Source organism: Carassius gibelio, chromosome B18 (genome assembly GCF_023724105.1).
Source record: "Carassius gibelio isolate Cgi1373 ecotype wild population from Czech Republic chromosome B18, carGib1.2-hapl.c, whole genome shotgun sequence".
NCBI classification, from domain to species: domain Eukaryota; kingdom Metazoa; phylum Chordata; class Actinopteri; order Cypriniformes; family Cyprinidae; genus Carassius; species Carassius gibelio.
The window spans coordinates 30,177,845-30,204,694 of record NC_068413.1 but is presented as its reverse complement, the minus strand read 5'-3'; the positions used below and the strand labels follow the sequence as shown (position 1 = coordinate 30,204,694).

The 26,850-nt window shown below is 39.9% G+C and overlaps 1 protein-coding gene across 1 annotated transcript; it reads right to left on the bottom strand.

Moving 5' to 3' along the window:
* Nucleotides 1-8,664: 8,664 nt before the first annotated feature.
* Nucleotides 8,665-24,946, bottom strand: LOC127977506 (transient receptor potential cation channel subfamily A member 1-like). The gene is made up of 23 exons (XM_052582389.1): nucleotides 24,826-24,946; nucleotides 24,455-24,617; nucleotides 21,296-21,471; nucleotides 19,923-20,033; nucleotides 19,684-19,792; nucleotides 18,780-18,925; nucleotides 17,307-17,443; nucleotides 15,691-15,739; nucleotides 15,197-15,296; nucleotides 15,011-15,111; nucleotides 14,674-14,843; nucleotides 14,292-14,456; nucleotides 13,732-13,846; nucleotides 13,091-13,257; nucleotides 12,664-12,748; nucleotides 12,524-12,583; nucleotides 12,354-12,452; nucleotides 11,741-11,811; nucleotides 11,352-11,505; nucleotides 10,302-10,391; nucleotides 9,748-9,928; nucleotides 8,887-9,071; nucleotides 8,665-8,781 (listed from the first exon to the last, which is right to left on the bottom strand). The coding sequence occupies exons 1-23, from the start codon at nucleotides 24,919-24,921 to the stop codon at nucleotides 8,665-8,667; spliced, it is 2,847 nt and encodes a 948-aa protein (XP_052438349.1). The 5' UTR covers nucleotides 24,922-24,946.
* Between the last annotated feature and the right edge of the window lie 1,904 nt (nucleotides 24,947-26,850).

Genomic DNA, 26,850 nt, shown 5'->3' with positions numbered 1-26,850 from the left:
TGCTGAAATAAATAACATTTTAATGTATAGCATGAAATGTATTTTATAGTACAGTATGAAAATTAATTTTTGGATTTGTGAAAGAATGCATTTCAGCGTTATTAAATTATTATTATTAAATTATCACTTTGAAAGGATGCATTAAATTGGTGAAAAGTGACAGAAATCCTTTGTAAAATTGTACATTTCTTTATTATTACAAATAATGGTTTCCACAAAAAAAATATACCAACATTGATAATTAGAAACATTATTCGCTCATGCGACTCTGAAGACTGATGGCTGCTGAAAATGTAACTTTGCATCACAGGAATTAATTACATTATAAAATATATTAAAATTGTACAAATATTTCACAATATTACTATTTTTACTGCATTTTAAAACAAGTAAATGCAACATTGGTGAGCATAAGTGACAAAAACATTAAAAAAAAGAATCCTTTGACTCCAAACTTCTGAATAGTGGTGTATAATAAATGTAAAAAAAAAAGACAAATGAATTGGGGTCTCGCCAAAGAGACCAATCCACTTCCAGTGTAACTAAACGAGCCAATGGACATTGGCATGCGGTATTTCTCAAGCTGATTCTGTGTGGGGCCTCTCAGTGCCACTACCCATTTGAGGTGAGAGCACAGGAGGAAACTGATATGACACATATTTTTAAGTCTCAAAATTGTTTAAAACAGTTATAATTTATTTTGAAAGTGAAAGGACATACATCCCCCACTTACAACCCCTTCTGGCCCCAGACTCAAACCCACAAGCTTTGGATTATGAGTCCGAATCTCTAACCAATAGGCCACAACTTCCCCACAAAAATGCAGTTGTGTTTTCTGCATTTATCTATTGTGAATATTAAAATCCCCTGCAATAGCAAAATAGTAAAACTCTGAGGAAATCATTGATAGCATTTCTGTGAAATCTTCAACAAATGCTGGAGAGTATTTTGGAAGTCTGTAAATAATGATAAACAGAATGCATGGAGCACCTTTCAATACTATCTCTAGATATTCAAAAGACATACTGTAGCTACACCTCCACCTCTCCTAACAGTCCTGCAGACATTCACGAAAGTAAAGTTAGGAGGGGCTGTTTCATTGAGGACTGTTGCACTGCAGCTGTCCTCTAGCCATGTTTCATATAGAAACATAAATTCCAGGTTGATTGTTCTTATTAAGTCACTGATTCGAAATTATTTATTCTTAGTGAGCCAATGTGATCCTTCATTCCTTCAGGCAGGAGTGCCCCTGGAACAGGTATCCAGGCATGCTGTTTAAAAATGCTCACTTAAAGGCATTGCATTTTGTCTCAACAGCAATATTTATTTGATGCATCATAGGCCGCAGATTAGACGCGTCACCTGTATGGCTTGAGAAGGCCTAAGACTTCTTATCATGTGATAAAACAGTAATAGAAACAGAATAAATAAAGACTACAGGCACACTGGGTTCCCACTTGTTCTGTAAACATTTGCGAATGGCTTGAATTGGCCAGTTTGGGCTCTCAGCACCAAAGCCAAATACCAAGAGGGTAGAGAGGGGGTCCTAGTAGGATTTAACCTTCTGAACCCCCTAAGGAACCTGACAACCAGATCATGCTTTGCCACTGACCTCACCTCTATTGGGTCGTGGTGGGTGGAAATAGCAGCAAAGTAAACCTTACGGGTGGGGGGGTACAGCCTACAATCCAACCCTTGCTTCAAGAAGGAAAACACAGTACTGATCGAACATTTCCTGGTGTCCTCGTGGTGAGAGGAACACCATTTGATGAACAGGTTCCACTTCAGAGCATAGGCCCATCTTGTGGACAGAGTTCATGCTGAAGCAATAGTGAGCACTACGTCCTGAGGTAGGTCACTTAGAACCTTTGTGTCCCATCAAGAGACCACACATGGAGTTTCATCGGGTCCGGATGTGGGTGCCAGAGGGTTCCCCATCTCTCAGAAAGCAGATCCTTCCTCAGAGGAATCGGCCAGAGAAAGGCTGTCATGAGGAGCATGAGTTCCGGGAACCAGGTCCTGTTGGCCCAATATGGAGCCACTAACAAGACCTGCTCCTCGTCCTCCCTGATCTTGCACAGTGTCTGTGCGTGCTAGTAGGCTCACTGGGGGGAACGCATATTTGCACAGGCTACGGGGCCAGCTGTGTGCCAGTGCATCCGAGCTGATCGTTGCCTCGGTTTGGGAGTAGAACCAGTGGGTGTCCTGGAAATGCAAACAGGTCTACCTAAGCAACTCCAAACCATCTCCAGATCAGCTGAACTGCCTGGGGGTGGAGTCTCCACTCCCCTGGATTGCTGCAAGAGACAGCTTTTCGCCTGCCCAATTCAACACTCCTGGGATATGAATGGCACGAAGGGATCTCAGATGCTTCTGACTCAAGAGGAGGAGGTGGCAGACGAGTGCAACATGTGTTGGGATCGTAAACCACCTAGCCGGTTGATATATGCAATGGTCGCATTATTGTCTGTGGGGACCAGTACGTCCCTGCCCTGAAGTCGCCCTCTTAGGTGGGTAAGGGCTAGGTGCACTGCCAGCTACTCGAGACAATTGATATGCGAACGCAGATGGGGACCAATCCACAGCCTTGACACTGCATGCCCGTTGTATGTGGCTCCCCAGCCAGTGGCCGAGGCATCTGTGAACCCCACAGAATGCCAGGATACCTGTTCCAGTTGCACTCCTGCCTGAAGGAATGAAGAATCTGACCACAAGTTGAAGTTTCTGCGGCAAGCCGGTGTAATCTGATCACGGCTAGTAACGCGGACCAAAGCCCACCTTGGGACTAGGCCATGGAGCCAGTGCTGAAGTGGTCTTATATGGAGCAGACCAAGTGGAATTACCACCACAGCTGCAGCCATATGCCCCAGGAGCCTCTGAAAAAATTTCAGTGGGACCACCATCCTGCCTGATAAAGTCCTGCCGCAGTTCAGCTACAAATGAGCACGCTCCTGGGTGAGGCGATCTGTCTGTCTGACCAAATCATACTTCATGCCTAGAAAAGAACAATCCTCTGCATTGGCACGAGTTTGCCCTTTTCCCAGTTGACCCAAAGACCCAATTGGCTGAGGTGTCTGAGCACCAGGTCCCTGTGTTCGCACAAATGATAGCAAGATGTGCAAGTATGAGCCAGTTATGAAGATAGATAAGGATGCACCCCACTAGGTGACTTTGGTGAAAAGTCCCCGAAGGGCAGGACCTTGTACTGATGTGCCCAACCCTCGAACGCAAACCGCAGGAATGACCTGTGTTGTGGGAGGATCGCTTGAAACCAGTCTTGGGGATGATGCATTCGAAAATGCATTTCATCTTCAGGAACTCGAGCTGCGTTGAGAACGTCATAGGCGGGTGACGTCAGAGACGAGAAAGCATAAAAGCACGAGAGGCGAAGCCGGCATCCAGCCTTCTGTTTTAGAGCTAACTGCTCTGATGACACCAGAGATCAGTCTTGAGAGGCTGATTCCCTTAGTAGACTATTTGGAAACGTGAAAACTACTGCCAAATGTGTCTCAGTGGGTCCTGCACACTGTAGTGAGAGGCCACAAAATCCAGTTCTGGTGGGCCCCAAGCAGACTCTGGTAATGGAACAGAAGTAGACTCTCTCTGAGGATCATCGAGGTGGTTCCTCCTCGGGTTGCTGAGTCCGGGTCCTACAGCCGGTACTTCACTGTTCCGAGGAAGGATGATGTGATGTGTCCTTTTTTTTTTTGATCAGGGGACTGAAGTTCAGCACGCTTGCACATGCCAAGTCCGAGGACTGGTGTGTCATGATCTATCAAAAATATACCTTATATCCAGGGGTGCACATAACTGGTACACAGGTACGCATGCACAACAAAAATCAGGAATACATAATGCCACCTGTGTTACCCCGTGCCTTTGCGTACTGACCAATTCTTTCATCTAGACTTACAACTTACATGTTACTTGTCAACTACTGTCAGCGATGTCCAAAGATGTGCAGTGGCTTGAAGCGAAAAAAAAAATGTGATGTGGTTTCACACTGAAATGTGGTGCAAGATTTGCCACTCAAATCCACATCTAGCAGACAAAACAGGTGCGTTTTAAAAGGCTCAAAGAATTTCAACCATCCTTTATTTGACAAACATGAAAAGAGCAAGGAACACACTAATGTGGTGCAAGCCATTGCTAATAAACATGCTAGCCAAGAAGAAATGTCCAGTCACCCAATTGCCAGATGGTGAGACAAGCTGAATGAAGAACAGCGGCAAGCTCTGTTTAACATTTTTCTCCTCGCCTTCCATAAAGCTAAACTGTGTCCTATGTCTTCTTATTCTGAGGATATTCAGTTAAAGAAGCGTCTAGGAGTAAATGTTGGAGGTGCTTATCATTCAAGTGAACGGGGCACACGGATCTTGCAAAGCATTCATCAAATGCCATCAGCGGGGATTTACGAGTCAAGTTGCAGTCTGCTGAATTTTGGGGGCTGCTTTGTGATGGATCTGAGGACATCACAAAAACTGAGCAGGAAATCATTTACATTGTGTCTGTGTCCAGCGACGGAGAGTTTACCTCAGACTTTATTGGACTGATTGAATTGGGTGCTGACCGAACTGCGCAGGCCATAACAGACAGACTTGTGAGACTTTTCCAGGACACAGGCTTGGATGATTGGGCAACAAAGTTGGTCACTGTGTGCACAGACAGGGCTGTGGTCAACGTCGGTATGTACAACGACCTTGTGCCAAAACTCCAGCGACTTGCTGCGGTTGGAGACTCACTTGTGCACATTTTGTGCACTGCATGCACACTGGAGAATTGCACAATATCTGTGGATCGCAATGTTCCTTACTGTGAGACATTTAATCGCTCTGTGGTCAAGCTGCTGCAGTTTTATTTACAAAAAGGGTGGGGCAAAAAAACTGCTTAACTGAAGAAGCTGTGTGAAGAAAATGGGATCTCCTTTATGAAACTGGGTAAGTTTCATAATATCAGATGGTCTGCATGGAGGCATGAAACACGGTTAAAAATATCAAGACTATTGCCAGCCATTAAAATGCAACTAGCTACGAGTGATAACAGTGACTAGCAGCATATCTGCACTGAGCATCTTCAGTGCTTTCTGTCAAAAATGCTTGACATTACTAACATTTTGAAGACTACATCCATTAAGTTTCAGAAGGAAAAGCTGACCATTGGAGAATGTAAGGATGAACTTATGCTTGACATTGGACAGTTCACACTTCTGCTTGATGGTGAAGGTCACAGGGCACACACTGTTTCTAATGCTGATGCTGACAGAGACCAGACAAACTTACTGAGAGGATTAATTGAAGAGTTTGAAATCAGATATGACTCCCTCAATTCTTGTCATCATTTCTTAGTATTTGATCCTTCTACATGGCCTCAGGAAATGCAAGACCTCCACAGTTTTTATAACACAACAGTTTGCAGCATTCTCAAGAAATATGAGGCCACATTGCAACTTGACAAAGATACCACTGTGACAGAATGGATGCCCTTAAAGCAGGCAGGAAAATGCCTGGGAGCCTCTTCTGTGTATAACTTGGTCCAAATAGTAAATACAAGTAACCCAGATGCTTACTCCAACATCAACAAGGTGGTTAAGCTGTCCCTTACACTGCCTTTAAGCAGTGCAGCTTGTGAGAGATGATTCTCACATCTCAACATAATAAAAACCAAGTACAGATCTCATCTGTCACATGCTCGTCTCTCAGCCCTGATGCAGATTTACCTGTTAAAGCAGACCACAGAGACATTTGACCCAAAGCAAGCTGTTGTGAATGGAGACAGCTAATTGTAGGCTAAAACAAGGACAGGGAAGTGCATCTGCAGCATCTTCATCATCTACCATGCAGGAAGCTGTAGAAGAGGAAAGTGGGGGGGACACTGAGGAGGGCAGTGACGAAGACTGCACTTAAGCCCACACGACATATGGGGTGAGTACCAAACACCATCTCCTGGTACTCACTTGAGTAACTAACCGAAAAAGTTATGTGCACCGCTGCTTATATCCATTCTTCTTCATCGGACGTTCCTGAGGTTTGCTTTTGGGGGCAAAAGCCTACCAATACGAATCTTCCTCTGGCCTTGCACTCTCACCTCATACTTTCATGACTTAACCACATTGACGATTGGTTAATATTAGCTCAATCAGAGCAGATGACGCTCACATGAAAGAGCTGGGGTTAAGACTTAACGTCAAGAAAAGTGAGCTTTCTCCAGTACAGAGAACCACTTATCTGGGCGTGGTGTCTGATTCAACCATAATACAGGCACGTATGTCACATGCTCGGATCAAGTTGATCCTCACTGCAGTCGCGAGAGTGAGAGAAGGCCGGTCACTCACTGTCAAGCATTCTTGGAGATTGGGTCTGATGGCAGCTGCAACGTGAATACTATTTGCCTGCTGTACATGAGACCCCTACAGTGGTTGCTCAAGACCAAGGGGTTCTCCCCAAGGGGAAACACACTTAGCATGCTAAAGGTCACATGGCGGTGCCTACGTGCCTTGGACATGTGAAGAAAACCTCGGTTCTTGTCTCAGGGCCCGGTGCTGGGAGCTCCTTGTTGCCTCTTAATGCTAGCGATGGATGGATCCCTCACTGGCTGTGATGCGGTTATGATTGGCCACCCTGCCTGCAGTCTGTGGAGTGGCCACCATCCGACATGGCATATCATCTGCCACGAGGATGCTGGCTGTGCTTCGAGCACTAAATTACTTTCACATAGACCTAAGAGATCACCATGTGTTGCTGTGCACCGGCAACACAGCAGTGGACTCTTACATCAACCACCAAGGAGCTCTGTGCTCATGCCATTTATACAAACTAGCGACAAGATCCTTGTGTGGTCCCAGGGTGAACTCCTCTCGCTGAGAGCAGTCCACTTTCCTGGGCATTTTAATATATGGGAGCAGACATCCTGTTAAGGCAGGGGCCGAGGCCCGGGGAATGGTGGCTTCACACCGAGGTGATGAACAGAGTTGGAGAGGTTGGCCAGACTCGGGTGGATCTGTTTGTGACTCAAAAGACATCGCACTGTCCCCTCTGGCTTCCTCTTATTCATCCAGCTCCACTGGGGCTGGACATCATGGTACAGACATGGTTGAGATTTCATCTGTACATTTTCCCCCCAATTGCTCTGCTCCCGGGAGTTCTGAAGAGAGTGCCCTGTTCTGGCCGGGCTGGGTGTGGTTCTTGGGCCTGATTTCTCTTTTTGACGGCACTCCATGGGAGGTTCCCATCAGGATAGATCTCCCTTCGCAGGTGGAGGGTGCGTCCCCGCATGGAGCTTAGAGGCTGTAGGTGTGGTCTCTGAGGAGGCACAACTCTTCTAGTCTCTCTTGAGACCGTTCTCCAATCCAGAGCTCCCTCAATTAGGAAACTGTATGCCTTGAAGTGGAAGCTTTTCACTTCTTGGTGCAGATACAGCCAGCTCGACCCAGTTTACTGCCTGGTTGGGACAGTGCTGGAGTTCCTGCAGGCCCTTCTCTCCGCAGGGTTGACCCACTCACCCCGGAAGGTCTATGTGGCAGCTATGGTGGGCTACCGTGTCCCTCTCAGTGGCCAGTTAGTGGGCAGAAACCCTCTGGTTACATTTCCTTCATGGTGCGGTGAGGCTGAGGCCTCCGGCCAGAAGAACCTTATGCTAAGTGATGATCAGGATGCTATCGTATGCCCCTCTTATCTCCCCTCTCTTGGGAGTCAAGACTCACTCCTTCTGAAGTTTGGCCATTGGACAGGTTGTCCCCCATTACTTTCAGATTCCTGTTTCCTTCTCTTGCTTTAGCTGTGCTCTTCCACACTAGGTAGAGATTTGAAAGTCTGGCGGCATGGGCATTCTCATTCCCCAAAGCGATCTTGGTGGAGCTCAAGTTCCTGAAGAGGAATGTCTAAGGTTACATATGTAACCCTGGTTCCTCAAATGAACGAGATGCTGCGTCACAGTGCAACACTTCCGGCATCTATGGCTGGCACTTGCTTCATCCCTTGAGGCTGGCTGCCGGCTTTGCCGCTCATGCTTTTATGCTTCCTGGTCTCTGACGTCACCCGCCTATGACATCTCGCTCATCCATTGGACTAATTACAAAGTTTATTCAGAAACGTCAATCTGGAGGTGTTCCCCAAAGCAATCTCGACACAGCTTCTCGTTCCTTCGAGGAACCAGGGTTACATATCTAACCTTAGACGTTCTGCATCAACATCTTGAACAGCAGCTTGTGAAGCGCACGGTTTAAAAGACGCAGATCCAATCTCTGTCATAACCCAAAGCCTTCTTGAGTAGGGACTGTAAAATCCAGATCTCATATTGGCTTGAGGGATCAGCACTATCCTGTGATTTCCACATGAAAAACAGGGGCATCTGGTTCACATTAGTCAAGGCTGTTGATGCCCCTGTTTTTCATGTGGAAATCGCAGGGGGAATGCCAGCGAACTTAATTGCATAGCCGAGTCTGATGGTCAGAAAGAGCCACCGAGACAGACTGGGAAGCACTAACCAGACTCAGAGAGACTGTGCCAGTGGAACTAACATAACCACCGATGTACCCATGGTGGGGCAGTGTGGTGGAACACAGGGACCCAGCCCAGGGCCTGTAAAGGCCTGGCCTGTGACGGTAGAGGGCGGAGTGTGGGTGTGAAGTGTAACACTCACCTGATTCCTCCTTGTGTGGGAGGAAATTCAGGAGCCCGGCTTGAGGTTTGTGACACCCTGGCATGTGACGACATGAAGCGGGGATTCAAGTGCTACCTGGTTCCATGGATGGGCAGGAGGGGTGCTCATGGGAAGTGTATTCCTCTGGAGTACCAGAGACTGAAATTACTCTTTTATTTACGTTTTGGGTACCGCTGGTTGCTGGGCCAGAGGTGGAACAAAATCAGAATAAAACAAAAGATTCTCTACCCGGCCCTTCTCTGGGGGAGGGAGTGGTGTGGTCACCATCTCCTGATAAGCTGCCTCCTCCATCTCTGGGTCTTCCGTCACAGGGCCTCTTGCACTTGTGATTACCGCCAGGTGGGGACCTGGCCGAACTGGGTATCCTGCATGTGACTGGCTCCGCCATGCTTCCTGGTCGAAGGCTGCTGCTGCTGCATGGGAGTGGGGGCAGCTGCAGGGGGGTGCCCACGGTGACAAGCAGCCTGAGGGGCTGCTGAATAACGCAGGGGAGCTGGCCACCACACACTCCTGGTTTGGATGTCTGCACAAAAAAACTAACTTTTTTTTTCCTATGAGACCGTGACTACCGCTGCTGTGTGTAATGCCTGCACTCATTCTTGCAATCACTCGAGGGACATGAGAGCAGTAGTAATGCAACACCACTTGGCTCCAAAGCGAAAGTATGAATTAATGCAGTGCACATGCTGCCTTTCATTCACACACTGGGGGGTGTGGCAGCCTGATGCTAAATACTGCATGCCAATGTACATTGGCTCGTTTAGTTACACTCAAAGTCTATTGGTCTCTCTGGCGAGATCCCAATTTGGCGGTCATCACTGACATTACATCATGGGTGACCGACTGCAAGGGAACTCAAATATAGGCCGATAACCCATACAGTACCAATATATATTGTGCATTTCTTACAGCATATACACTAAATACAATTTATAGTACTTAATTTTATTAATCAGCTTTTCATGTACTGCAAATAATTTGATTAGAAATTGTAATTGATTGTCACCCCTAGTACATATAATTTATTTGAGATATATTTGTACATGTAGAAAATGTGTCTTGTTTATATTAAAATTCTAGGAAGGACACTAAAACGAAACCTCTGAAAGTAGAGCAGGAAGGCTATCCATGAATTCAGAATGGCGAAAGCTCCAGCCTCCCATTGCCACGTATTCTTTAGACTGAAGCACATGGGAATGACAAAGACTAAAGAGCTAATGGCTGCGCCCCATTCTGCAGGGTTAGAGAAGTCTGTGAAGTAATTTATTCCCTGTAATGTAAAAGACATGAGGAGTTACATAAAATCACCTTTAGATTCCAAACATAGTGCAATTTGAATACCATCCCCAGTGGCAAATAGAACAATAGACTACATACTACAATGCATGCAAAATCTGAGCTGTGTTTTTATACTACAATGCATGCAAAATCTGAACTGTGTTTTTATCAGTAAATCATTTGGCTGGAAGGCTTAGAGCCCTGCAAGGGATTGGGAATCCCCACAGCAAAGTCATGTGTATTTAATATGCATCATGACATTTATGATTAGTAATGGTTTGATTGCCCTCTGCTGAGAGTATGTGTTATAGTATGATAGGAATTTATAGTGGCTGCATCATGGGAAGTGATGACGTAACTATTACCTGCTGAGCCAACTGCACCAGCTCTTTGCAAACGGAATACACATTAAAGACAAGCACCATGATTATACAGACTGAGATTAAACTTTTTTGCTGGATGGGGATAAAAGAAAGAGAGAGAGAGAGAGAGAGAGAGAGAGAGAGAGAGAGTATCATTACAACATTATCACCAAATTAATTCCATTAACATAATGACTGATCAGATTTTTATTCATAACCCAACTATCATATTATGCTAAACTAAAATCTTTGCTATGGTGTGATCATGTTCCTCACACTCAAATATGGATAATAATAATGCCAATATGAGTACTGTGTGCCATTTCTCAAAATACAAATAGTAATATGCATACAGGATAAGGCATAATTTTATTGGGATTATAACCTTGAAGCTGATCAATAAGTGGGAAGTTGATGAATACCATTCAGTTCATAATGACACTCATTAAATTAAGTAACAGGACAAGGAAAAGGTTATAAGGAAGTGAATGCAAATGTGAATGGATATGCATGTGATTATGAATGATAGCTTGAATAATTGGCTTGTCTTTGCATAAAAAAAATGTGATTACATTGTTGGTATATGCTTCAAAGGGAATACAAAAAAAATAAAAAAAATAAAATAAAATAAATATATATATATATATATATATATATATATATATATATATATATATATATATATATATATATATATATATATATATATATTTATAATATAATTGTCAGAACAGATTATGGGAAGTTTAGAATTACATTGCTTGCTCACCAATGTATCCACTTTAGTGAATGGGTACCATCATGGTTATTTTAACCAGAAGCAACAGTTTGAAGTTGAAACATCTTATTGATGAATTTGTTAATTAGAAACAACATTTTCCACTTCACAAGACATTAAAATAAAATGAAAATAAAAATAAAAATTACCCCTCGATTAACTCACCCTCAAGCCAACCTAGGTTTATATGACTATTATTTGTAAATTGTGTTCACTTCAACACTTTTGACCTCATCTCTTCCCTGCAAGATGCCAGAGAACTCTGTCTACAGTACCTCTCTAAAAGATACTGGCACCATGATGACAGATGTGTTGTTTCCAAAAACGTCCTGCTTTGGTCTCAGATTGAGGATGAGGTATGTGAGGGGCAACAAGCCAAGCAGGTAGACAGCCAGGTTGAGCAAATGAACCTTGCTTCCATACACCTTCCTGTCCGAATAAAACAGTTTCAATAGGATATTCAAATGTTTATGTAAACTAGTCTATTTGTTTGAAGTGATGTTAACACTGTAATGCTGATATTTTTAACCATATGCACTAAAGTAAAATGCAGTGCCTGTGTTATATACTGTAGGACATAAAAAAAACCTGACTTTAGAAATTAGCATATCATAGTGAGTTTAAAAGTATTGACCAGAACTGTTACAGCACATCTTTGACATACCACTTCATCTCCAGATATTTTCGGCTCACAGGATGAGTGAGGAGCTCCAGACGGTTGTACCGCACCATGGCCTAGTGTGGTACAAGAGTTACAATTTATTCTCACACTGTTTTAGGATGCAAAAAAGAATAGGAGCTTTGTACTTAAGAATGTATAGTGTACAATGGGGTCTAAAAGTCAGATATCACTAAGAACAAATGCTTATAGTTTCATTTGTATTTTACCTTTAATACACAATCCATTGTTTTGACAAAAGATGGCTGCCTTGGAGAAACGTAATCTGTTCTACATGCAATTTAAAATACTGTAGAAATTACTTGTTAAAAACAAAAAAGTTCTCTTACTATGAAAGTTACAAAAGTTTCCCTTACCAAAAAAACAAAAATAAATAAATAAATAAATAAATAAATAATTCTAACAGGACATGATTTTACAGTAAAATACTTAAAAATTTCCAGTTTACAATTTTACTGCAAGTGTAAAAAGATGTTGTAAGAGTAGTAAGAGAAATATATATATACAGTATAGATAAGGTTCTTGTTTTACAAACCTTAAAATATTGCAATCATATTTTCTAATGGTAATAATATATATATAATTTAAGGGGACTTACATTCATAGCTACTAATGGTTGGTACTTCAATGCTTTGTCTGCTTTAGCATACTTCATTGACTGTATTGGAGCCTGAAGCCACTGAAAATCATACTTTATCTGCCAACAACATTGAACAGTTATGCACTATAGTGTTAATGTACATTATGAAAAGTTTTAATGCAATTTACATGATAATCCGGACTGTTGGCATCATGATCAGATTCTGAAATACACCGGTCCAGAAGATGCTGCTTGGAAGAGAGAAGGGATTAATTCCAAAGACTTTTATAAAAAAAAAAAAAAAAAAGTGGGAAGGTAATCTACAAACCTTAAAAGACTCTGGAAGGAACTCTATGATGTCCATCACTGGACAGCGGGATGTTAATTTAAATGACTTTATTGCCTCGCCACACCTGCAGTGAATTAATATATGTTTGTCAACCATTGGCAGACTGCAGAGGAGAAGAAATTTATTTATATATTTTTACATTTATTTTGAGTTTTGTAAAGGTAGCCCCTCAATCAATCCCCTCTTTTTGTTCCATTAAATATATATATTAGATACTTTTATTTCAAAGCACCAAAAAGGAAACTTTAAAAGTGTTTATTAAAAGTAGTAAAAACTAATTTATTCTAATTTTAGAAAGGAAATATTGATGTTTTTATTAATCTGAATTTCCAAGTTACCTTTTTATGTTAAAATTATTTTATATTAAAATGAATACTGGTCATCTTCAATGCAGATGGCTCCTTACCTCTCGTTTTCAATGACAGCATTCACGACATCCTTTTTCTCATTACGCACAGCTTCATGTAAAAAAGAGTTGTCAGCATTGTTGAGAGTGATTTCAGCTCCCCTGTCCAATAACAGCAAAACAGCACCTACATGTCCCGCTTGTGCGGCTATGTGAAGGGCTGTGTTCTGTTAAAGCATACATGTTATTAATAAGCAGTTTCCTTCAATTATAATCACAAATGACAATAAATACTTTTAAATGACTTCATAAAATAATTGCTTTTACTATTACCTTTAATATATCTTAAAATACTGTATATGTAGTTTATTTCTTTGGTGGTAAAGCTGACTTTTCAGCAGACATTACTCCATTCTTCTTCAGTAACCATTCTAATATGCTGATTTGGCACTCAAGCAACATTAATTATTACTATAAATGTTAAAATACAATATATATTTTTATATTTTTGTGGAAACTGTAATTCATAGTTTCTTTTAGGAAAATTTCTTGAATAGAATCTTCAAAAGAACAGCATTTGTGAGACTTTGTTAATTTTTGGGGGGGATCTTGTTCAGTTGTTATCCTATGGTTAGGGTTAGGAATTGTATTTCTCAAACTGATTATGCTCCACAGTTGTTAAGGATTTTAAGGCTGCTTACCCCATCCTCATTTGTTATGTCCAAAAGTTTGACATTGGCAGCCAGGAGGATTTTCATTGTCTGTGTGTATCCCTCAGCCGCAGCATGATGTAAACAGGACCAGCCTTTGTAATCACTAGAGATTACAAAATACTTTATTACAGAATGTCCAGCTGAATAAAGTCACTACAAAACTAAGTGAAATTTTTCAAGCTACCAACTTAAAAAAAAAAAAAAAAACATACAGTAATAAATAATAGATGGAATATTAGCTTTTGAGATTTTGGCGCAATTGTGACCTGGTAGGTAAGCTAAAACTAAAACCAAAAACAGATAACTTCAGTTAGTTACTTGCCAAGGCAATCATTTCCATTCAATTTAAATTGAAATACTTATTTAACTAAAAACTAACACTTAATAAAACTACATAGAGAAGAGAAAAAAAAATGAAAATAAAACTTTAACTGAAATTCAACTATAACAGTAACTCAATGCTAAAATATCACTGCCTGTTATCTATGAAAAAAAAAACTGCTTGTGATGACTGTGAAAATGTAGATTCCCAGAAAAGTATAATGCACCTTTGAAACAGCGCACCACTCCTGAGCAGCAGCTCAACAACTTGAGTGTGTCCTGCCTTCGAAGCAAGATGGAGGGGCGTCAGACCCTTTTCATCCCAATCGTTGAGCATTTTAGAGTCTGTGAAGGTCTCTAGCAGCCTCTTACATGTGTTTATACGCCCATATCTGAAATTGGAGAAAACACTTAATATTAGCAGGTTTTGCAGTGTGTAAGATTTGGAAGCTTGGAGTTATGCAGCACTGTTTTGTTTAAAGGCCTGCAAAATTCTAATAAATGGTCAGAACTACCTTTGATGTGCTATTATAGGTCAAAACCTATTAAGAAAATATGCAGAAAGATCTGATTTTGATATAGCTGTGAGTGTATTACAAACGTTCTCACTCTGCAGCGAAGTGAAGCGCTGATTTCTTCTCCCGTGACTTTTGACCCACAAAGATATTGAGACCAAGCATATTTTTGACCGAATCGTGGATGCCAAGTTTGCAGGCGTAGTGCAGAGGAGTGCAGCCTTCAACATCCTCATCAGACAACATCTCCTTCACGGCATTACTCTGGAGGAGGCAATGGGCTCTTATAACTATATACAGAACATACGCATGTTCAAAACAGTACTTTATGTAATAATCCATAACACAGGGTCACTTGCACTCTTTTAAGCTTTCTTTCAAAATGAGCTGTGTTCTGTATCTGAACTTGACATTCACAAAGGTTTTCACACCTGTAAGACCGTCTCAGGAAGATTTTTCAGCCCTTTTGGTTGAAGAACGACAAAGTGGAGGAAGTTGCAACCTGCTTTGTCTTTGATTCTGTAATCGGCACCTTTTTTTCAATAAGACAACATGTTAAATACATGGAAATATCCATGCAAATAGTATTGGAGCCATAACATGCTGAAAATGTTTACCAATTGACAGCAAAAAAACAACTGTTTTCCAAGCACCGCATCTGGAGGCCATCAGCAGAGGAGACAGTCCCTTACAGTCAATGCAGTCAATATCTGCTTTCTTTCCAAAACAAATGAGATCCAAATGACAGTGAATTAGCAACTTTATCTAAGGACATATGGTGATATATTGGACAACAAAGGATACGATGATGAGTGTGATGAGTGGGGCGGTGCCGAGATCCAGGGGAGTGATTGGAAATGAGCGACACCTGCTCCACTCACTGATCTCGAGTCCCACGGAAGATATCGGAAGGATATAAAAGAGGAGTGACGACAGTGAAGGACGAGAGAGGACCAGGACCACCGGCCTCGCTCCGTTCCCTCGGCTCTCGGCCCCTCCCCACTCGTCACAATGAGATATTGGATGCTTTGCAGCTTGCTGGTTCACAAAGTGTACATACAGCAGAATAAATAGATTTATGTTTTAAACAAGCAGCCATTTAAACATTTACCTTTGAAATAAGATATTCAACCAACTCGACATGATCAAACAACGTGGCTCTATTAGGAAAAGAAAATGATTGTTAATCATTGAAGCATGTATATTAATCAAATAAATACAGCTGTGAATTGTAATAGGCCAAGCAGACTAATGACATAACCATTATTAATTTTAAATCTGTATTGTCTTGGCATAGCAAAAAAAAGTGCTTTAAAAGCCAAGTCTTTTTTCCATAAGACTTATATATATATATATGGTGTATAAATACATATCTTGAAAAATAACATAAAACATTGTATATAAGTCTTATGAAAAAAAACAAAGAAATTATATGCTATTTAGCTGCTATGTATTTTATGGTAAAGAAGTCTCATATTGCAACATTAGCCCAGGGTCGTCTGCCTTGGCTCAAGGAATGCTCTTTCAGTTAGGTTGCTTTAATAAATGTTTCACTATATTTCACAGAGTTTTCTTGTACTCTGAATAAGTTAGGCGTGGGAAATCCAGTGCAGATTTGCATAAAGGTCTCTATTATATTCTTAAATTGTATGTTGCACTCCTAGCATTATGAATAATTGGAAGGACATTTATTTTACTTGTAAGTGGTCTACTGTGTGCATTTCTGCAAACAGTTCAGGTCTTTTTGAAGGGATAATTCAGCCAATAATAAAAATCTTCCCATTTCAGGATTTAAAAAAACATCAAATGCGACTGGCATCTTCTAATCTAACCAGACACAGCAAGTCTGCATATGCAACAGTGTGAATAAGATTTAAGATTTGTGAGTAACTTTTTTAATTTTTCTCAGTATACCATTTCAAAAGACTTGGGATATATAATCGTTTTGACTTTTATTGGGCTTAAACTGTGTCTTTTTGGGGTTTGATAACCCCAAGGATGATATCTATAACTATGATAACTATAACTTTAAATTAATCCACATTAATTTTTTTTTTTTTTTACCCCAGTTAATGAATGATAAAAACATTGACAACCAACCAGAATCCACTAAAAGCTTAATGAATCAATGAAGGTTGGAAGTTGTATTGAAGGCAAATGGTGTTAAAATTGCCATATTTCCTGTACATACAGCACAGTTGCTTTAAAGAGCTTGAACATTTAAAGCAGCAGACAACATAATTGCAGCATACATTTATAATAGAGAGTTATTATGCGTTGGAGTGAATGTTAATATAGTTACTGTTATAATTATTAAACTTGTTGTGAATAGCCCTTTGGTCAGCATGTCTTGAATGGAAAATAATAGCATGAACATGCTTCAGAATTTCCTGTTTCATCCCATGACCTAAAATGCCATTGTCAGATATGACAATAGCGAGAAAGTTGCAATTACAGACATCTTCCACAGCTAACCTGTTTAACAAATGTGCTCTAAATCTTAAAGACAATCTCCAGCACCAGTAACATCTCAAATATAGTTTCTTGGGCAATAGTATGGAATTACTTGCTTATGTTATTTGCTTTCCTTAGCATCCAAATATGATATGATGCCTTGGCATATCTGATTACTTAACCTGAACTGAGATTGCTTAAATCAACTTTGAGATAAACCAGGAGATTATGTCACATAATAACTACTGGAAATCAGTATGGCATCACACTGACCTATGTAAGGGGGTCTGATTGGCTCCATCCCTAATGTTGATGATGTCTTCCACTTTGTTGTAAGAAGAAAGCATGATTTTGACAGCCTCCATAGCACCCTGAGTGCAGGCAAAGTGGAGGGCCGTGGATTTGTCACACTGCAAAACAATCAAGCCCCCCACACACAGACACTGAGATGGAAGTCAGCTATTAGCTTGACATAAGTAGGAAAGGCAGGGTCAGGTAATGCAAGAGGGGGGCAATTTCTCAGCTGCTGCACAAGTAACACAAACCATTAATGAGAGAGCACCCTGAATTGCTGTGGCAATGGACAGAACGGCCAAGCTCAGCTATAGATGTAAGTGGCTGCAATTTGTATCAATTTAACTATCTGAAGCTATTACTGAATGCATCAACTCTGCTGCTACCGACTGAACACGACAAATGGAGGAGTTTGAGTGTGTTTGCATCTGTGTGGCCAAGATCAAGAGCCAAGAAATCAGGCTGCCCTTGCATTTATTGCAGGCCACATTCTTCTATGATTGCATTTCATGAAAAAAAATAGTTTTTGTCTTTCTTTCAGAATCATGACATTATAGCTCGGCATTAGGCAATTTTCTTATATCTGTCCCCAAACTGCTCAGTTAGCCTCAGCACAGTTTAATGTATCAAAAGCTTTTACAGAAATAAGCCTTGATGATAATGGACTTACAATTATATAACATAAATGTGCTGATTATTTTATTACTGCTGTAGGAGGAGTTTTGATAAAATATGCACTGACATGACTTTTGTTTAGTCATTATACCGAAACTCATTAACACCCATAAGAAAGAAAATGCCTTGGTAAATCATAATTATGACCGTAGGCGACATTAGGGGGGCAGTTGTCCCATATAGGTCGTCTTTCAATTCCCGGCGTCAGCCCCGTAGCAATTGACGCGGGTAACCAAGCCCAGGCCCAGTTCTACAGGGGTACTATAATAATAATAATAATGATCATAAAATAATTATTATATCAGAGTCCTGCCCAAGGGATTGGTTCATCCAAAAATGAAAATTCTGCCATCATCCTCACCCTAATGTTAGTTCAAATCTGTATGACTTCATGTATTCTGTTGGAAATAAAATAAGATATTATGAAGAATGTTTGTAACATTCTGCTTCCAAACTATTTTGGTTTCCTTTGACTTCCATTTTATGGACAAAAAATATCTCAAAATATCTTATTTTCCACAGATTAAATAAGTAAAATTTTTTGGGTGAACTATTAGTTTAAGATTCTTTCCAATAAGTTTATAAAAACGTTTAACTTTTTACAATACTATACAGTTCAGTGGGCTGTCACGGATTTTCTGACAAAAGAAAAATAAACGTTTGTTTTTTTTCGTCACAAGCCTTGGGTCATTTGATTCCTTTGATCATTTTAAGTATGCTTGTTAGCTTTTATATTTAAAAGATAAAAATAATTATACCTCTTGAAACAGCACTTACCTGTTGCTGATCCACTCTGGCACCTTTAATAATGCAGAGTTTGATCACCTCAATGTTGCCCCCACGTACAGCCAGATGGAGGGGAGTACTTTTGGTCTTATCCAAATAATTAATGTGCACTGAAGTGGAAAGGCCCAGTTCTTCTCCTTTATTAGGATGAGAAACAGTAGAGATGAGTACAGCTTCATTTTTCCATACTTGTCAATTCAAACAGAGAAATAAAGCATTAAAAAACCCTGTATTAATTTCTTTCCCTCATGACTTACCAAATGTGTACACTGAAAGGGGCCAAAATGACAAAAACAAATGAACAAAATGTGTTTCATACAAATTATGCTCTATATTCCAAATCTTCTGTAGTGATTTTTTGCATAAAATCACCGTTTTATTGTAAATTCATGGAAAAAGAGGTTTACGTTATTCAAATTTACAACAGGAAAATTAAAAGCAATACTGGTTTGGAAAGACATAAAGATGAAAAAATGGTGACAGAAATTTCATTTTTCTGTGAACTGTCAGTTGACATTGGGATATGTCAAAAACCTCAATCACAATGAAACATGACTGCTTTGTTTGGACACCATGTGACATATATGCAAATAGCTCTGCAGGCTGGCATTCACATTTGACATGTTGACCCTTCTATTTGTTTGAATTGTTTTGCATTTAAGAATCTGAAAATATTGGACTGTAATGTAAATGAAAACTGTGTCATTTGTCTTTCAGCCAAAGGGAGCTGTCAGAAAACCCCACAAATATTTATAGCTGGAACACATCATTCCGGAACAGAAGACCACCCATGTATTGTGCACAGTCACAGTGCCTGTCTAAACTGCATGGTGAATGGGTTGGGAGTGGATTCGTCATAGTGAATTGGTGGAATTAGAATATAAAATTCACTTGCCAATTTTCAAAACCAGCTCCATGGCCTCTTTGGCACCTGCAAAAGCAACCGTATGGATAGCGTAGTGACCCAGTTTGTTCTGAATACACATCTTTGCACCATGTTCGAACTGTATGGAAAGAAAATAATCGAATTTATCACACAATATGGGGAAATTAGGATTTTCTCTGTCATTTGTGTGTGTGTGTGTGTGTGTGTGTGTGTGCGTGCGTTCTTTTTTACAGCTCTTTTGTACACACAAGAAACTGTATTGCTTCGCAGTTATTAGTGCAGCAGGCCAGCATCACAGGGGTATTTCCCAGATCCCCCTCCAGATTGGCATCTGTTTTGTCACTGGACTGAAAAAGGACCTGTGCAAGACACAAATGAAACGATCATCAGTTTCCGCATGGCACTCAATCAGTATAATTCTTCCAGCATTTCACTCTGACAGAAAGCAGATTCTGCACTGTAGAGGCCCTCAAGTTTCCCGCTGAGCTGTCCGTATGCTATCCCAGCTAAATCACGCAAGCATAAATGTTGTTGGGATGTATGACTGTGATTCGGCTGTACGCGTGAGACCACAGGTAATTACAGAGTGTTGATATTCAGATCAACAGCATGATTATGAGTGTGTCATAACTTCTGTACGATATTTCAACTGCTTTATCTGCTTTTGCCTGAGACTTGAACCCGCAACCTTCAAGTTACATGTCCGACTCTCTAACCATTAGGTCATGACTGCCTAATGCATATTAGTATACTACTTTTACAATTAGAAATAATAATGCTATGCTAGTATGCTATTCTGATTTCAGGCAGACACTTGAATAATCAAATGAATAAATGAAGTAATGAATCTGGCCCAGTGTTTAAATATGCCAACTTTCATACTGTCCAAATTCACTGTTTGATAAAAGATGAAGTAGATCAAATGTACCCAGATGACTTACTACTTAAGCCACCTTAGATTCTGGAGTGTGCAGTCAATGGACACTTTAACATCCCATGAAGCCACAGGAAAGGAGTTGTGAAGGGCTGTGAGTCGACTCGTGACACTAACAATATGGTGGAAGTAGCTTATCCGAATTCCATTCATACTACTCATATTTACACTAGAACATACTTTTTTTTATGGTTTAAATAGTTTTAAGTAGGTAGGTAAGCGATTTAAGATGTAGCTAATGTTTTGTAGTCAAATTAGAATACATTATTAAAATGACTCTAATGTTGTCACCTACTGTACTTGCATTATAATGCAACCTGCAGAAAGCATAACTGAAAAATCCACACAGATCCACAGATTTCTGAAGGATCATGTGAAACTGCAGACTGGAGTAATGACTGCTGAAAATTCAGCTTCGCTATGACAAGAATAAATTACATTTTTAAATATATTAAATAGAAAACAGTTCTTTAAAATTGTAATAATATTTAAAAAATATTGTTTTTAAAAGGAAAAAAATGCAGCCTCGGTGCATTTACTGGGCACCTTGGGCACCTGTGACCAGTACAATATATCTGATACAGCACATACTGACAAATTATTCAACAGATTGCAAACAGCATATCTACTGTTGCTCTCTGCCCTGACTGTGAGACCAGCAGATTCCCGGCAGCATGTGTTACTGACCTCTACTAGATGATTGTATCTCTTTGTGACAGCCAGATGCAGAGGGCCCATCATGGCACTGTTGAGGATGTTGGGGTCGGCGCCCAGCTCCAGCAATAATGCACAGCCATGCAGTTGATCCTGCTCTACAGCCCAGTGCAGAGGAGTTCTGCCCTGCTCATCCTGTACATTCAGCTCTACACAGCAAGAAACACTGAATTCATATGGAGATGTTGCGGCTTTCTGGACAGTATGATATTCAGAATGCTTTCAGATGCAATCAGTGTGATTTCAAAAAGACCACCTTCGGCGTAAATGTGCGAATAATGACTTTGAAACAAATATCATATTCTACCGAATAACAGACAAACATTTGTTAGACTGGTTTTGCAACAAGAACAGCAATAAAGTAATATTTTTTGTTAATGTGTCTAAAAAAAATAAGAATTGTGAGCATATGAACAATTATGAATGAAGATACGCAAGGTGTGATTTTAAATTCAAATTAGGACTTGTAAAGTCGCACATATTTTCACCTTCTTAATTGATGCCATATATGTTTTAAACTTTCCTAGCGTTAACATGATTGTTCATCACTTGCCCTCAAGCACGTGCACGTAGTGTAAGTATGATTTCTTTATCTTCAAGTTTATTCCCCAGTTCTGTCTGAATACAGACAAAAATAATTGATTGTTTTGAAATTGGAACAGATACAGAAAAAATGGCTTTTCTGCATAGGTCTGCTGTGTCTGATTTAACACCTGCTTCTCTCATCTGATTGTCCGAAAAGGTAATTATTAGCCCAATATTCTGTTATATTCATATTCCAGTTTTGCTATATTTTGTGACTTGTTCAACCTGATTTAATTGTTGCTTACCCTTCTGAAAAAAGGGTAATCCACCCTAAGATTTGTATGTGTGTGTGTGTGTGTGTGTGTGTGTGTTTGTACTGGTATTCACTACGTTATTGGGACCAAATACTTGTCCCCACAAGTATAGCAATCCCAGTCAAATTTGACCTCGTGGGGACAATTTTTATGTCCCCATGAGGAAACAAGACTATAAATTATACAGAATTAAGTGTAGGGTTCAGGTATAGGGTTAATGGTAAGGGGTTAGAAAAGGAAAGTCCACATAATGATAGGAATACCAGTGTGTGTGTGTGTGTGTGTGTGTGTGTGTGTGTGTGTGTGTGTGTGTGTGTGTGTGTGTGTGTGTGTGTGTGTGTGTGTGTGTGTGTGTGTGTGTGTGCGTGTGTGTGCGTGTGTGTTTAGCAGGTTTAGCTGGTCTCCAGCCTGACAAACCTGGGATGCAATTCCCAAAAGCTTTTTAAGCATAAGAAGTTCATAAAAACGATCATACGACTGATCTTAATATTACGGTCTGTTTCCTCAAAACCATCGTAACTTAATTAGCACTTGAAAATCATTGTAGATTTAAGCCCTAAGTGCATGGTAAGAAGACAGATTTAAGGGCCGTTCACATATCGTGCCTAAAAACGCGTGGAAAACTCTAGGCGCGCCGCTTTCTCTTTCTTTTCCAAAGCGCTCGGGCAGTTGCACCCCTGAGGCATCTGCCTTTGCTAAGCAACCATGACGTGGTCGATCCATGAAGACACGGACATTTCAGCAAATGATAAATGGATTTGCGCAACTAAAAATCGCTCGCATTTTTATTTCAAAATGGCAATCCATATACAACTATGAACAGCTGTTCCTTCATCTTGGCTGAGTTTTCAACGTTGTTACGGGAAAGGATGAAGCTGATTGGTTAGTTCTTGTCACATGACCCGCGGTGCGCTTGCGGCTCTCTGAAAAGTTGAGATGTTTTTAACTCGATGCGGTGCGGACGCGACCGTGTAGCTTCCATTATGAGCGCGCATGCCGCACGCCTACATTGGAAGTAACGTACTTGTGCGTGCAAAAGAAGCAATATGTGAACGGCCCCTTATGCGGTCACCTGCAGGACAGTCGGCAGATTACACCTTTAACTTTATTCAAGTCCATTGTGATAATAATATAAGGACTTGCTTTAGATTAATTGTACACTTTATAACTCATTTTCTTTCTTTATTTGTATTCATTTATTAATGAAATAATTAAAAAGGGCAGAAAAAAATAGAAATACACTTAAATTAAATTAAATAACTGAAAAAAAGAATACAAGAAGTAATGTAGTCAATATGCTTTAAAGACTGGGGGGAAATCTGTGAATGACTTGCTGACATGCAGCCCCCGCAGCACCCCCCTTCCTGCGCCATTGGAAACAAGTGTTAATGATAAATCCCCTGTAATGTTTGTACTGGCTACTGTATACAGGGCACCTTACAGAATTGATTAAAGAATTTGCTGATTTTATATCCGAATTAGTGCTGGCTGCATATAAAGTTTTAATTGTTGGTCATTTTTATATCCATGACGCACAGGAGAACAGAAGGTCAGACACTGATGCTTGCATACTACACAAAACATGAGAAAAGACAAAATAATATTCTCACAATGATAGACAGAAAGGCAGAGACATATAAGGGAGTGGGGGAATGAGCAACAGGTGGGGGAATGACAGCTCATGATCTGCACACCCCCGCCGCAAGATCAGTGCTGATTGCCCAGACCATGAGCTGCTATACATTACAGGACAACATAGACTGCAGGGGAAGCCAAGAAGGCACCCTGCACCATGACAATGGGATGTAGGAAATTCAGATCTCCATGTCAGATTTTTACAAATGGAACACACACACAAATTGGAATTCAGAATTTGTTCTCTTTTTACTACTTGAAAAGTAAGTGAAAGCTATAAATGCTATCTGTTCATCTGTTAAATTCCCGTGTCAATGCATACATGCATTACTGCTCGACCTCTATCTGTGAACATGCTGCTATGGTCTATGTTGAGTGTCTGCGAGTTACAAAATGAGGTGAAATTCTCTTGTTTAGCTAACACTGCTAATGCTAACACGAGTGAACTCTATTCAGTCTTTTCTGATTTCTCTACTGGAACATGTTCTACTTGGCTTTGGCATCCGACTTCCGAGGTAAACTGAACGCAGCAAAAGTCACAACTCGAACAAATTTTAGATAATCCGTTCCACTAAGATGTTTGTCACAATACAGAAATAAATATCTGTCACTATTTTTATTATATCACAACATTTAAAACCTTGTCAAGAAGTCTTACCCTCAGGGCCCACGACAGAAACAATGAGGCGAATTATGTCCAGGTGTCCTCCGGCTGAAGCATAGTGTAGTGGACTAGCTCCATTCTCATCCCTGAAGCTAAGGTGTTCCACATTTTTCCGGCTCAGGTGGTCGATGGCAGAGGCCTTCCCTTTGAAAGCCAACTGGCAAAGGAACAGATTATGAAAGCATCTTGCCAAGGAAAGGAAGTGAAGTACAATATAATATTAGTCAGGTTCAGTTCAAACTGATATTTTTTTTCTGATCACTATTGTACCAGATAGAGAAGCAACCATATACACAAGCTGATGTCATTATTTTCAGTAAATATTTGTACTACCCTCTACAGTGTGTAGGAGAAACGACACACACCTCAAACACATCTGCAGAATCCATGTCTATTTCCTCCTTATTTATCACACATTTGTAGAAGCTGTTTTGCCTCATAAACTCCTTCCCCAACTGCATTTGGTGAGCTTAGTGTGGATATTCTGTAAAGACAATTCAATTGTTGATATTAATAGCATCCTTAGAATGGCACTGAATGTGTTTGCTTTTTTTGTGCTGAGACTCATGTTTGAACTGAGCGCAGGTGACTAAACTTGCTCACAATAATACCAAAAGTGACAGCAATGCCAGCCTGCCATGCAAATTCTCAGAGGCTGGTGTTATTAAAGCAGAATAGCAATAAAGCTATTGTAATGGATGGTGAAGCTCTGAGGTATTCGGGCCATTTGGCACACATAATATGCATAAAACAAAAAAATTACGCCTCCACTTCAGTGAATCTGTCTACTTAAAATGACAACTGGCTTCTTAATTGAAGACGGAATTACTTTTTGAAAGTGTGAGTCGGTATTCATTATTTCTTTTGTCTTTTTTCTTGGTTTTTTACCATGGAGCACATCACTGAACTTCAATCTCCACATTGTCCAGCTTTAAAGTAGCATTAAATAGATTTAATCAAAGACAGTTTGATTGTTGAGTTGTAGATGGAGAACTAAACATAATTTGAACCTTCTGACTAACTGTAATTATGACAGAATGTGTGCATTTACTATTGAACTACAATAAAGCAACCTGTGTGAAAATGTTGCCAATTTTTTAATACAGGCGACTACACTGTACTACATTGAAGCTAAAAAAACAACAAACAAAAAAACTTTTTCAATATGTAAATATAGATAGTATACTTTATTTTTGCTGTCAGAATAACTTGCTTAAAACACACAAAAACAAATACTTTAATATAAAAATGTAAAGAATATCACTTGAAAACAACCAACAACAACATTTTGTCCAATCAAATTAGTCCTTCCTTTGAATACCACCTACTTTTGACTAGCAAATATCAAACCATGGTTCGTAGAAATGATCTAAACTAAAGGCTTTTGGCTATTTACTGAAGCTTATACTCAGGAACCATATCATATACACCCAACAACTCCCTGTCCAACAGTACAGAAGATGCTAGTGTTTACAGTTGTCTACACTCTGAGCCTCCCAGACCCAAGTAACTGAACATACTATGAACACTCGCAAACAATATCCACGAGTTTTTAAATTCAGATCACAGCAATGTATCTTAATCTTTTGTGCATTCTTCGAAAAGTCTCCAATTCTTTGAACAGGAACTTTGTAATAAAAAAGTAAACAAGAAAATGCATTGTATCCTCTGTCAGATACATGTTAATGCACTTATTGATGGATTTCGATCTGTGTAATTTGCAGCAGACACAGTGAATACAGGAAGTATATTTATTTTCAAGATGAAGCACTAAAGAGGGTTGCCAAGCAGTGAGCAAACATGCTTAATAAGACAGAACGCAGCCGTCTGTTTTTGGCATATGGCCTGTTGCACAGGTGTGCAGAGATTTAAATTGTTTTCTTTGGTTTTTGTTGTTATAAAATCAGTTTTATAGTCTTCTAACAATTTGCAACATATAATAGGAGAGAAAATATGCACTGTCGTTCTGTCGAATTCACCCATTATCAATAATGTGATTACCATACGACTTTATTTCATCAACCATGCACAACACTGACCTCCAAAATAGATTTGTTATTAAAAACTTGTCCCTGAAAGTATAAGCAGCAGTACAACAAAATAATGCATTAAATAAATAAATGCATTAAATAAAAATTAAAAACTTGTATCCACAATAGTCACTTGAAAAATGGAAAGGAAAAAAAAATTAATTGTGAAATTAGGATCGATAGACAATTCAATTCTTTTATCAAAAATTATATTTAGCTTAAAATCCATAACAAATCATACAGCACCAGGCTGTACTTAAACTGAATATAAAGGCATACAGTATAATGGCACAATTCTTAACTGTAATTGAAAACGTACTAATCTTATGTCATAAAATCTCTTTTCTATACCACATGCAT